A 14,536-nucleotide genomic window follows, 5' to 3' on the forward strand; every position below is an offset into this window, starting at 1 on the left:
TGATCCAATGTCAAGACCCCTAAAGAGAGCAGCCAAAAGATGATGAAGAAGACATTTTTGTTGCTTTTGCTGTGACTCGTGAAGACTAACATGGGCTCTGCAACTATTTTAAGATGGAGATACAAAGTGTATTAAATAAAGACTTTGTTGCTAAAACGATTTCGGTTATAAAGATGAGCAAGAAAGAGAGAAACAGACAACTGGTTGAACATAATGATTCATATCAGCACAGGAAGAATGCTGCACTGCTCTTGACATTTATTAACTTGTTTGAACAGAAACCACTTGCTGAGTCACACATGAGCAGATGCCACAGTGGCACACAGCTCAAAAGGAAAACAAGACTTTTCTTCATACATCTGCTGATCAACCTCTGAACCATGATGTGCTCAAAAATAAATTGAAAAATTAAAAAGGGGAGTCCCAACGGAAACGTTCAGTAACAATTTGTACAACCTTTGTTTTTCTTTTACTCATTAAAAGAATGCTGACTCGTTGGCACAGCATGTTCACAGTGATTGGTCTGTTTCAGTGATGGTCCTAGAACCTTTATTACAAATAATTATCATGTTGAAGCAACAACAACACGGCTTTGTGCCATAAGGCTGCATGTAAGTGTCCTGGACATGTCAGCAGTCCACCACAGGGTAACTAGAACTCTGTAATTTTACTGCTTTCATCTCAACACAAAGCGTCTGTTACTGTACGAGTTTCGTTATTAGGAGCAGATGACTTCCCCTCCCTGAGCCTGACTGTTACTTTGTGTTAAAACGTGCCTTTTTCTTCCCACTGTCACCAAGTCCTTGCTCGTAACAGTTCTCAAAGATGTTCTGTTGGGTTGAGGTCAGGACTCTATACAGGTCAAGGTCTTCCACAAACTTGCTCATCCATGTCTTTGTGGACCTTGCTTTGTGCACTGGTGTGAAGACATGCTGGAACAGGAACGGGCCATCCCCAAACTGCTACCACAAGGTTGGGAGGATGAAATTGTCCTAAATGTCTTGGTATGCTGAAACATACCTGCTCTGTGAATTCACATGGTCTACCACTTCATGGCTGAGTTACTGTCACGTTCACTATGTTATAATTCCACTATGAGCTAACTGTGGAAAATACTGAGTGTGCTTGTGATGCAGCGCACAATCCAGTCACTCTATGAAGGCCTGTGATTATTGGGCTTCTCTCACTTTCTCCGTGCTTATAGACATCACAGCTGTCTTTATTTTAGCCAGGCTGAATCTGTGTCAGGTTTGCAGTAGTCTAGTTAAAGAAGATGATGTGAGTTTATGTGGGGTGCTATGTTTGCTTCAGAGTTGTTACACCTGTGAGTATGAGCAACATAAAGTGGTTAAAACGGACAATAAATTCAAATTTCTCCTGCCTGATTTTTTTTGCAGAAAAACATGACATGCTACTTGTATTTGTTCAGATTCATTCAAAATCTCTGGTGTTTTCTCTCTTTGTGTTGTTGTTGTTGTTTTTTCCCAAGAGCAAAGCTGGAGAAGGCTTTAAAGCAGCAGCTCATGGATTCACCAAACCAAGCGGCTTGCTCTGCAGGTACGAGTTCAGCAGAATGTTTGGGGAGACGTCATTAAGGCAAACAAACTGGAAACACAAAGAGGATTTTTCCAGCGAACAAAACGAAGCTCTCTGCTTAACTCCATATACAGGAATGATATTAAAGCATTGGCAGAAGCACTCAGACAGTAAAAGAAAGACTAATCCATAAAACATATTAAACATTAAACAAAACATATTTGATGATTAAGAAAAAAATAAAAAGAAAAGAAATTTGAAATCCTCACATCAGTTTCTTTCTTTCCACAGAGAAGGAGCTTGCCAGAATGCGAACACAGTTTGTGCAGAGGGTGACAGCAGAAAATCTCACACAGCTACTTGAAGCTCTTGTAACAGACAATGTCTTGAATGAGTTGGAGAAAGAAAGGATACAGGAAATGAACCAAAGTAGAGCAGACAAGGCACGCGACTTCATTGACACTGTGAAGAAAAAGGGAGAAAAAGCCTGCAGGATAATGATCAGTCACCTTCGAACCATTGATCCTACAGTTTCCTGTCAGCTAGGTTTGTCCTCTGGGCCATCTGTTCGGTTAGGTGAGAAAATAAATATTTCTGTTATTAATATATCATTGCAGTTTGCTTGAACAGTGAGAGTATGATGCATTTCTTTTTCTACTGTAAATCGTTTGTCAGTTTTGGTCAGTTTTCATTTAAATATTTATGGAATGTCTTACTTGGTTTTTAAATTACTGTAAATTTATCTGGAGAAGCGGAGTCCAGTTCATTCTTGAATTGCCTTCTGTGAAAAGAAAGGAGCAGTTGGGATATTTATATCATCCCAATTGGTTCCTGCATATTGTTGTTTTCCCTGATGGATGAAAAGGTTGTTTCCCTGAACCACTGGGTTGAAGCATCAATCTTGACTATTATTCTAACTTACACAGTAACAGCTCAGAGTACTGGCAGAACTTTGTGCCATCAGATTGAATCTGAATTTCTGAACTTGAATAAAAGCTTCCAAAACTGAATTTGAAAATTCTTCACCTGTTCAAAGACAAAGCAGCCATTTAAATAACATATAAGATATTGTTCATCTGTAACTGCAAAAAGATAATTTAGAAATTTAATTATTGACAAGAGTGAAGAAACACTGATTGTGTAATCTACAGCTGTGGCCAAATGTTTGGAGAATGAGAAGTGTTTTGTTTGGGTTTTTTCCACACAGTTTGCTGTTTCAGTGATAGTATCAGGTGATCCAGATGAGTTAGTAGCTTCTCTACTGTCAGGGTCTCTGCAAGCATACGGGGCTCTGAGAGGGTACAAGTTGACTACTTTGGAATTCTATTGGAAACAAACTATCATATTTGTTTGTCAAATCTGAACCCATGGCAAACTAACCTAAATTGGCGTTTTTAGCTAACAGCCACAAAAGCACAACAGTAACTGTTTTGGTTATAATTTGTTTATATTAAGCTTTTTCTTATAGAGGTAATATATTTATTACCAACCCGAGAGCTTATCTGCTGGTCATTGAGCATGACGAATGGGAGGGACTGAGGACACAATCCTGTGGAACGCCAGTGTTAGTAATAATGCTGGCTTAAGTCCTATTGCCGACCCTGACGGACTGGGGCCTGCCAGTCAAAAAGTCCTGTAGCCAGTCACATAGGGTGGGGTGTAGGCCGAGTGTTGCCAACTTCTGAGTGAGTTTGTGCAGGATGGTAAATGGTAAATGGCCTGTATTTATATAGCACTTTACTAGTCCCTAAGGATCCCAAAGCGCTTTACATATCCAGTCATCCACCCATTCACACACACATTCACACACTGGTGATGGCAAGCTACATTGTAGCCACAGCCACCCTGGGGCGCACTGACAGAGGCGAGGCTGCCGGACACTGGCGCCACTGGGCCCTCTGACCACCACCACCGGGATGACAGTATTGAAGGCAGAGCTGTAATAAACAAAAAGTACCCTGATGTATGAGTCTTTGTTTTCCAGATCTGGAGGGTCTTGAAGCAGGTGTAGAATTGAGGTCATCCAGCAGACTGCCTGCAGAGCTGGCAGAACTGCAAATGCAAATGAACATATTCAAGAGCTAAATTTAAAAAAAGGATAAAATACAATTTCTTTGGTTCAATAAAAGGATCATTGATTGTAACATCTAATCCTTTTATTGAATCAAAGAAAATTAATTCATTCTGTTTCAATTTAGTGACGATCATCTCCAAACCAACACACTGGATTTCAAATTTAGGTTAATTCAGTTTTAGAAGCTTTTTTTTTTTATTTATTGTTGAGCAAATCAGATTCAATCTTAGCAATGCAAATTCAAGTATAAATTATTCAAATTCAGTTTGGCACAAAGTTCTGCCCATATCAGAGCACCTGGCCTTTTTGGAATGCTCTATTGGCGTGCTGGAACATGCCTCAGGTGGAATCTACAATGTCCTACTAGGAGACTTCAATGATCATGCAGGCAATAACAGTGAGACCTGGGGTGTGACTGTACTAAACAGAGTTTATCTATAATGAACCCATTGTGCAAGCATTAAGATACTGAAAAGTGCACTCGGCACCGGGAAACACTATGTGGCAAGACAATTAGCAATTTTTTATGAATTTATATTAAATAAACCAACCATATTAGTCAGAAGATTTTATGTGTTGTTTTTTTCTGTTAGCAGCACTTGAAAAGTGTCAGCTCAAATTCAAATCTACTCTGAAGAAGAAGTTCCAGTGTGTGTTTGAGGGAATTCCTAAAGCAGGAAATCCAACCCTTCTGAATCAGATCTACACAGAGCTCTACATCACAGAGGGAGAGACTACAGAGGTCAATCATGAACATGAGGTCAGGCAGATTGAAACAGCATCCAGGAAATGGCACAGATCAAAAATAACAATCAGACAAGAAGACATCTTTAAAGGCCCACCTGGAAGAGATGAACCGATCAGGACGGTGTTGACAATGGGAGTGGCTGGAATTGGGAAAACAGTGTTAACACAGACGTTTACTCTGGATTGGGCTGAAGGCAAAACCAATCAGGACATCCAGTTCATATTCCCATTCACTTTCAGGCATTTGAATGTGCTACAAGAGAAAAGGTTCAGCTTGGTGGAACTTATACATCTCTTCTTTACTGAAACCAAAGAAGCAGGAATCTGCAGGTTTGAAGACTTCCAGGTTCTGTTCATCTTTGATGGTCTGGATGAGTGTCGAACTCCTCTGGATTTCCACAAAACTAAAATCCTAACTGACCCTCAAAAGTCCACCTCCGTGGATGCGATACTGATAAACCTCATTAGAGGGCATCTGCTTCCCACTTCTCGCCTCTGGATAACCACACGACCTGCAGCAGCCAATCAGATGCCTGCTGGGTGTGTTGACATGGTGACAGAGGTCAGAGGATTTACTGACCCACATAAGGATGAGTACTTCAGAAAGCGATACAAGGATAAGAAAAAAGCCAATAGGGTAATCTTCCACATCAAGACATCACGAAGCCTCCACATCATGTGCCACATCCCAGTCTTCTGCTGGATCACTGCTACAGTTCTGGAGAATATGCTAGAAACCAGAAAGAGGCGAGAGTTGCCCAAGACTCTGACTGAGATGTACATCCACTTCCTGGTGATTCAGGTCAAAGTGAAGAATGTCAAGTATGATGGAGGAGCTGAGACAGATCAACACTGGAGTCCAGAGAGCAGGAAGATGATTGAGTCTCTGGGAAAACTGGCTTTTGAGCAGCTGCAGAAAGGAAACCTGATCTTCTATGAATCAGACCTGACAGAGTGTGGCATCGATATCAGAGCAGCCTCAGTGTACTCAGGAGTGTTCACACAGATCTTTAAAGAGGAGAGAGGACTGTACCAGAATAGGGTGTTCTGCTTCATCCATCTGAGTGTTCAGGAGTTTCTGGCTGCTCTTCATGTTCACCTGACTTTCATCAACTCTGGAGTCAGTCTGCTGGAAGAACCACAAACTGGGGAACACTTCTACAAGAGTGCTGTGGACAAGTCCTTACAGAGTCCAAATGGACATCTGGACTTGTTCCTTCGCTTCCTCCTGGGTATTTCACTACATTCCAATCAGACTCTCCTACAAGGCCTGCTGACACAAAGAAAACGTAGCTCACGAACCAATCAGGAAGTAGTGCAGTACATCAAGCAGAAGATTGGGGAGAATCCTGGTCAGGAGAGAATCTTTAATCTCTTTCACTGTTTGAATGAACTGAATGATCGTTCTCTTATGAAGGAAATTCAACAGTCCCTGAGATCAGGAAGTCTCTCCACAGATAAATTTTCCTCTGCCCAGTGGTCAGCTCTGGTCTTCATTTTATTGTCATCAGAAAAACATCTGGATAAGTTTGACTTAAAGAAATACTCTGCTTCAGGAGAAGGCCTTTTAAGTCTGTTGCCTGTGGTCAAAGCCTCCAATTATGCTCTGTAAGTTACCATTAAATACAATGCCATCTTTAGAAACTGACGAAAATGAAAATGATAACACTTAATAGTAATAACTTCATTTGTGTGGCACTTTCAAAATACACACATATAAAGGTTCTTCACAGTTTGGATAAAACCACACAGGTATACATGTTCGATTACAAAGTGAGACACTAATCGGACGATCTGAGAAGGTGACTGCTGGAATACGGTCTCAGCAGCTCTGCTATATAGGCAGGAACCTGGCTCTGTATGTGATTAATACAATTTTAAAACACATTCTGAATTTCACTGAAAGCCAGTGAAGGGAAACAAGCTAGCTGTTTTAAACATTATACGTGCTGTGTTCTTGACCAACTGAAAACAGGCTAAGGAGGACTGAGAGAGCCAAAGTTGAGACAGGAGAAAATTATAGTAGTGACTACTAAAAGTTCCATTTCATCAGTAAAGGTTTGATTTTTGCAATGTTTCTTAAATGAAAGAAATGAGACTAGATGGTCTTAGAGACATGATATTCAAAATTCAGATTTCAGTTAAAAATAATAAAACTTTCAGATGATTTGATATTACCTGCATATGGACGGACCCAAACACACGTTCTTGAAGAAAAGGTCAGCGATGTAAAGTTACAGAATATTTGAAATCCCCATATATATCATTTTCTAAATACCAATATGTTGTCAATGCAACATTGTTTAAAATAGCTATACAGCTCTATTATCACCTTGACCTTGATCAATTTATTGATCTTATAGGAGAGGTCATAGGTCAAATGTGATGTGATATTTTGAAAATTTATATGGAAATTTCTATAAGTTGATAATACCTACTAGACCTATAAGAATCATAGTTTCTGAGTTATATTACTTTTTGTCAATTTTCAACCAATAAATCATTAAGTTGATCTTGAAAACCTTGGGGGCTGTTAACATGGCCGCACATTATACCCCTGCAAAGTTTTATCGGTATTGATTCAAACGTTTTCGACCCATCATGTTTACAGACAAAATGACATGAATGCATGCATGCACACAAACACTACCAAAACCATAACCTCCCTGGCAGATCTAATTATTACATAACTGGTTCAAGAAGTCCTCAAGAAGCGCTGATGAGGACATGCAGTTGTTAATATGAATTCCGAAGTGTCTATCAGATAAGGATGATGCAAACCATTTCAGAGCTTGTCATTACTGTCTCTTCAGACTATGTGCCTGTAATGTCTCAGAGAGAAGCTGTAGAGCTCTGTCTTCAGTTCTCAGCTCCCAATCCTCTAGATTGAGAGAACTGGACCTGAGTAACAACAACCTGAAGGATTCAGGTGTGAAGATCCTGTCTTCTGGATTAAAGAGTCTGCACTGCAAACTCAACACTCTTCGGTAAAAATTCTTTAGCTTCTTTAAATAAAAGCCCTTTATTTTAAAATATCTTATCTGGTCTTACTTATATTAACTTTTTTTTCCATCCTTGAACAATAAGAAATGAGGAGAGGTTCTGTTTTTTGTTTTGTTTTGTTTTGTTTTTCCCAGATATTGTACAATCCTTGATGTAATCTAACTTGGTTAAATTAATAGTAACATCTGGGGAATTCAATACTGATATGTACTTCCAATTTTAGCTGAAGATTCAAGGCTTAACTTTTTGAGAGAGACCCAGTAGCTAGTGGCAGACAAAACTGCATAACAAAAGCAGCTGATCTAAGACTAATGATACTATATATTTTTTTAAATACTTGAAACTTGAATATCGTCCATTTTAAGTGAAAGTGTTATTCTCCTTAGCACAAGGAAATGTGGCAAAAAGAAACTGTGTGAATCTATTAACTTATGTCCTTTTAAAAACAAAAAATAAAACCTTGTTTCTCTTTGCAACCTTTGTGGCTGCATTCATGTAGTTACTTATGCTACAAGCCACACTACAAAACCAAAAACCAAAAGCAAAGAACAGGACTTACTGTAATTTAGCTACATACATTACCTGCTGTGTTTTGTTTGGTTTTCCTTTTTTGCATTATTGTAAACTAATCTTAAATTTTCACAGGAATATTTATTGCTCATTCAGCATGAATATGTTGCATGTATAGAAAATGCAAATAAAAGACACAAATGTGAACCACAGTAAATTTTGAGTGACAAAAACCGGATATGGATAGCTTACAATTAGACAGTTGAAACACCCTAGTGTTAGATTAGTGCCCTAAAAGTGTGTGTCTTCTGATGTTCTGTGCAGACTGTCAGGCTGTCTGATCAGAGAGGAAGGCTGTATTTCTCTAGCCTTAGCGATTAGCGCCAATCCTTCTCATCTGAGAGAGCTGGACCTGAGGTACAACCATCCAGGAGAGGGAGGAGTGAAACAGCTGAAGCAGCTGAGATGGGAAACTCTCAGGTATGGAGAGGCCTGGTGCAGCCACAGACAGGACGATGGAATAGTCTTGACTGTAGGTGTGGATGTGATAGTGTGACTCTGTGTTAGTTCTGTGCATGTGTGGTAATCTGTCCAGGGTGTTTTACACCATGTCCCTCTTTGATAGCCCCAAATTCAATAAGCTGTTAAGAAACTAAAAATGATGGGTATACAGTAGGGGTGGAACCGAACCTGAATACGGTATTCGAAAAGGCACAAATAACGTTTTTTTTAACGAATATTTATTTCGAACAATTACTTAAAAAATATATTTGTATTCGGGAACAAGGGAAAACTTTAAATCAAAAAGCTGAGTTTCCTTATGAGACCGCAGTGCATGTAGGTGACGTGTGAAAGAGGTGATTGACACGGGCTGCTCCACACAGTAGTGATGTGCGATACCACTGATTTCCTTTCCGATCCGATACCAAGTAAAATCCAGGGTGGTATCGACAATACTGATCCGATACCGATACTCTGTACAAAAACTTAATGTTTCATTGTATTTTATAATACAATATAGAATTGCATTATGTAATTGTAATAATAATATAGCTTCACAATGATTACAGGACATCAGACTACTTGCTCTTATTGCTTAATGATGGAGAATAATCATATAGAAATAAAAAACCTGAAGTTGTGCACTATTTGAGCATGTTGCCTGCCTGCAGCACTAAAGGACTCCGCAAGGGCTGTCTCTCCCTAGCAGCACCTGGCCCTCTCCTCCTCTTCAGTTTGCCTCGAAATAAGCTCATCATATTCTGTGATATGATTTACTCTGAGGTGTTTGACGAGGTAAAATATGTCCACACATGACTTTGTTTGCGCTCAGCCATTTTTGTGAGATCGCATGCCAGGTGCAGTGTTGCCAACTTAGTGACTTTGTCACTACATTTAGCGAGTTTTCAGAGCCCCTTAGCAACTTTTATTCTAAAAAACAACTAGTGACAAATCTGGTGACTTTTTCTGGTGTTAATGGAGACTTATTTATGACAAATTTTTGATGTGAAAGCGCGTGTCGCTCTTCTCAACAAGCAGCGAGTGCTGCTGTGGGCACCTCGCCCGTGCCAAAGCACTCACGGGCAGAGGATAGTCCTCCCCCAGCTGCTATCAGGGCAGGAGATGTTCCCACCTATGCGTCCAAACTGCAAATGAATCGCGTATGAGTGAAGCCTCTGGCTCCCGCACTGACTGTAAAGCAATCAGTTCTTCTTTTACTGTAATGTTGTTTTGTGGATCACAAGGTTTAAAACTACTTAAACACACACACACACACAAAGTAACTCCACCAGAGTGCCTATTTCGGGTCACTTTTGCCGGTCCAAGCGCAGATAAAGAAATAAGGTTGGAATTGTGATATAAAAAAACAAAAACAAAACAATAACCGCTAAAAAAAAAAAATAAAATTGTAATTCTAAATGCATTTAGGACTTTTTTTACTCACTTTATGTCTCTTCTTTTGTTCTCTCCTACAACATGGGTTACAATGATATTAGCATGACCAATTATGCAAATTAGGCGATGACGTTGTTTAGCGACTTCTAGAGACTTTTAGCATAGCCAATAGCGATTTTCCTTACTGAGGAGTTCGCAACACTGGCCAGGGGCTGCGACACATTTATACAGCTGTATTTCGCATATGACTTTAAAAGGCGTAAGAGGAAGTAGTTTCTTCCAATTTAGACGATCCGAATGATATAGTTTCTTTCCACTGTGTTCCTGTTAATGAAAAACTACAAATTTACCACAAAGTACTAAAATATCGATATTTTAATATGAGAATCGATTCTAGAACATAAATTACTGGTATCGGAAGAATCGATATTTCAATATCGATCCGCACACCACTACCACACAGCAACAGAGAAGGCTCGGCTGAGCGAAAAAAGGCTTAACTGCATCACTATTTTTGTTGAATAGATTTTTTTTGTACCTTAACTGGGTTCCGGAGGCAGTTTATAACTTTCGCAAAGATCGGTAGATTATTTCATTACGCTGCATTATTGACATCTGCAGTCGGGTGCTCTCATGTTTGCTCTGTTTACGTAGCTCTGTTAGCTTGGTAATTAAGACAAAAGGCTGTTGACAGAGTAACGTTAACGTTTGGTTAAAAAGGTTAAAACAATGCTTGTGTAGTTGTGTCGAATTGTATGCACTTACGCGAGTTGTATGGTACGTTTAAGTTACTTTGTCTTTTGCAGACAGCAAGATGTAGGCTATAGGCTAGTTAACCTTAGCATAGCTTCCCGTCACTCGTTAACTTAGCTGAAACTCCCCACATGGATTTGGGCAACCAAATAGAAAAGAGTGTGGCTGCTGCTGAGCCACCTCTTGGTCCTCCACAGAACTCAAGTTCTGTGTGGAAGCATTTTACAGTCAGTGCTGCAGATAAAACCAAAGTGATATGTAATGTGTGCAAAAGTCAAATCAGCAGACGCAGAGATATCAAACATCTGTCAACATCTGCCATGGATAATCACATGCACTAAAAGCATCCTTTCCTGTAGTGATGGGATTTCCGGCTCTTTTTAGAGAACCGGCTCTTTCGGCTCGGCTCACTAAAAAGAGCCGGCTCTTTCGGTTCCGAACCGGCTCTTCAGGTTGTTTTGTTGCTTTAATTAATTTATTATTAACAATAATATAAAATTATGCACAAAAAGAATTACTAATGTAAAAAAAGTGTTTTTATTTATATATGTTTATATATAAATATATTCGGTGGCCCCTAGAGACAAAGCACGTACAAACTCCAAAACACATTTCTAGCGTTAACTGAACTTCAAAAACAGAGCTACCTAGATCACTTAAATTACACAATTGAAAGCATGTGTGTATTGTTTGTGTATTTATACACAAGCACTCATATATATTAAAATAATTAAACAAAAATGTTCATTTACCTGTTACTAGCACACACCAAATCTGCTCGTTGGTACTTCCTGGCTTGTGTGGCCACTAGGTAACAAAAGCTCAACACTGCGCCTAGCATCCTGGAGCACTTCTGTTGTGTTTTGTATGTGTTTTGGAGTTTTTACGTGCTTCTGAGTTTTTACGTGTTTTGGAGTTTGTACGTGCTCCGGGGTTTGTACGTGCTTTGGAGTTTGTACGTGCTATGGAGTTTTTACGTGTTTTGGAGTTTTTACGTGTTTTGGAGTTTGTACGTGCTTTGTCTCTAGAGGCCACTGTAAATATACTTTTATTTATTCACTCCACATAAAATGTAATAAATAAATCATATAATACAAAAACCAACTATTCACAGTTCAACTTTTAACTATTTAAAATTTCTGCTTTTTCCTTTTAAACAAATTTAAAGTGAAACAACACAAAACACTGCAAACCACAGCACAATTAAATATAAATTAAAATATGAAAACAAAAAGAAGATGCAAATTCTCTGTCATATGGGCCTGCATGAATAAACTTTCTGAATCCTTTATCATTCGCAACAAATAGTTGTGGATGATTACTATACCTTTCTAATGTGAGGTTGTTGTCCCTTGCTCTCTTTCTCTCTCTCTCCCTCCCGCTCTGTTTCTGGGCTACTCCCTCCCTCTTCCCAGCACAAAGCACAAGGCTTGCATGCGGAGTGAAGCGGGAAAAAGTGCGAGAGAGAGAGAGAGGGTGAGAGAAAGAGAAAGAAAAACCCACAGCTCGCGATAAGGAGCCGGCTCGCATCGTTCACGTCAAAGATTCGGCTCTAAGAGCCATTTCGTTCGCGACCGACACTTCACTACTCTCCTGTTACCCAGGACTGCCAAAATGAAATAAATAAATAAATATATCATTAAATAATTAATTAAATGTGTCAATAATTAATTAAAATGTGAAATACATAAATAATTAATTAAATGTGTAAATAATTAATTAAAATGTGAAATACATAAATAATTAATTAAATGTGTCAATAATTAATTAATTACATGTGTCATAACTATTTAATTAAATTAATTAATTCCAATTTTAATTAATTATTGCCACATTTAATTAATTATTTAATGGTGTATTTAATTAATTCATTATGGCAGTCCTGGTGTTCCATACTGCCAACCCCCCACCCCCAGCACCAATTCATCATCACAGCCATGTTCTGCCCCTGCGAGTCAGTTTCGCTGTCTGTTCAGCGTCCTCCAACAAGGACAGGTGGTGGGGGGGTTCATAATGTTTGCAATGATATTTTATTAGTTGTTGGTTTAACCATGGATGAGGTCATGGCTGTTATGTTATTTTCTTTTCATGATGTTACATGTTCATTGCTAGATTTATGGAAAAACATCAACTAATACTGCATATCCATAATTATTATAATGAATGTATTTAAAGAATACTTGCACTATAACGTTTATTTGAAGTGTAACACAAAAAACTGGATTTTTACACCCTTGAACTTTACTCAGATGAAAATACAAATACTTTCCCCCCCTCATCAAATATAAATACCGGCTGCTTTGCACATCTCTAGTATACAATAAGGCTGGCTCATTATGTCTAGTCTATACATTCAGATTACACTTAATGTGTTCATTTGTTATGCACTCTGAAAACGACAAGAAAAACTGTTGTTGCTATTCTTCACTTAAAAATAGAGAACGTGTTTTGAAGCCCTTTGTCTACATGTGAATTTTGTTGTTGGATAGTAGGGGACAAACTTGGAAAAAACTGGTTATTAATATAAAAAAAAAATCAACAGAGTTATGGCCATTTGTACATAATAAAACAGACTGAACTGGTATGAATTTTTTATTTCATAACCGTTCAGAAGTTTATTTTCTAAATTAGTTATTTTTAACATTTTGAATGTAAGTTTATATTAAAGAACAACTTACATTCCTTGAAAATGTGTGTAATGTCCATGTGTGCATGCTGAAAGAGACTGTGCTGGTCTGACCCCCCTCCTCCTTTCAGGGTCATTCTGGAGCCTGCTGGAGTCCGATGGTTGAAACCAGGTCTGAGGAAGTGTAAGTGTGTTTTTAATGTGATTCATGAAAACAAAGCAGCACACATTCAAACATCTTCAAACTGTCACATCACACATTCACATCTCTGATGTCAGGAGTCATCATCAAAGTGTCAATCAATGAACAGATGATGGATCAATAACTGCAGCTGGATTGTGTTTGTTCTCTCCATCAGATTCCTGTCAACTCACAATCGACACAAACACAGTAAACAGAGAACTTAAACTCTCTGACAACAACAGGAAGGTGAAACGTGTGGAGGAGAATCAGTCATATCCTGATCATCCAGACAGATTTGATGACTGTCCTCAGCTGCTCTGCACAGATCCTCTGACTGGTCGCTGTTACTGGGAGGTCGAGTGGAGAGGAGACATTGAAATATCAGTGAGTTACAGAGGAATCAGAAGGAAAGGACATATAACAGACTGTGGGTTTGGATCAAATGATCAATCTTGGAGTCTGAGGTGCTCTGACAATGGTTACTCTGTGTGGCACAGTAAGCGGCACATGCGCATCTCCTCTTCTTCCTCCTTCTCCTCTGTTTCTAACAGAGTAGCAGTGTATGTGGACTGTCCTGCTGGCACTCTGTCCTTCTACAGAGTCTCTGACATTTTGATCCACCTCCACACCTTCAACACCACATTTACTGAACCGCTTTATCCTGGATTTAGGTTAAGGTCCAACCCTGATTCCTCTGTTTCTCTCCCCCTGTTAGGCAAAATTTAGACTGTTAAAAAAAACAAAGATGCTCCAGTTATTCCAAGATCAAAATATTGCTTCTCTGTCTTTTTCCACTTAAAGCTTTACAGTCCACATCAGTATGTTGTGTTTCTCTGAGTTAAGCTGATATGATTCAGTTTTTGTGAACAGACACAAAAACTGCTTAACTTTGTATCAACTGCAGCCCTGCACCAGCAGTGCATAGAAAGCATGGATGCAGCAGCCCCTATTGAGAGTCAGACATTGCGCCGCCTCCTGTCAAAATTCCATCATAATTTCCAGCTGTTTGTCTTAGTTAAAGTAGTTCTTTTGTAATTCGTGATTGATCAGTAATTATACTAAATAATAATGATTTTTTTGTCTTTAAATAATACCAAAGATCATGTTCAAATGATATTACTTGCTAATAAAGAGGGGTTTCCAAAGATCATTAAGCTGTAATTTCACACAAACACCTTTTGCTGCCAAATCTGACTGTGTTTTGGAA

At 38.9% G+C, this 14,536-nt stretch overlaps 1 protein-coding gene across 1 annotated transcript; it reads left to right on the plus strand.

Annotated features, from left to right (window-relative positions):
• Positions 1 to 1,273: 1,273 nt before the first annotated feature.
• Positions 1,274 to 14,055, plus strand: LOC134621225 (protein NLRC3-like). The gene is made up of 9 exons (XM_063467654.1): positions 1,274 to 1,278; positions 1,490 to 1,557; positions 1,828 to 2,112; positions 4,204 to 5,965; positions 7,171 to 7,344; positions 8,195 to 8,350; positions 9,043 to 9,166; positions 13,293 to 13,329; positions 13,505 to 14,055. The coding sequence occupies exons 1-9, from the start codon at positions 1,274 to 1,276 to the stop codon at positions 14,053 to 14,055; spliced, it is 3,162 nt and encodes a 1,053-aa protein (XP_063323724.1).
• The last annotated feature ends 481 nt before the right edge of the window (positions 14,056 to 14,536 follow it).

Source organism: Pelmatolapia mariae, linkage group LG23, assembly GCF_036321145.2.
Source record: "Pelmatolapia mariae isolate MD_Pm_ZW linkage group LG23, Pm_UMD_F_2, whole genome shotgun sequence".
Taxonomy (NCBI): Eukaryota; Metazoa; Chordata; class Actinopteri; order Cichliformes; family Cichlidae; genus Pelmatolapia; species Pelmatolapia mariae.

Bases quoted from the DNA above. Each gene is read 5' to 3' on its own strand.
- LOC134621225 (XM_063467654.1), top strand. The intron at 1,558-1,827 runs GTACGAGTTCAG...TTCTTTCCACAG, and splicing joins CCAAGCGGCTTGCTCTGCAG to AGAAGGAGCTTGCCAGAATG. The intron at 5,966-7,170 runs GTAAGTTACCAT...CTGTCTCTTCAG, and splicing joins AAAGCCTCCAATTATGCTCT to ACTATGTGCCTGTAATGTCT.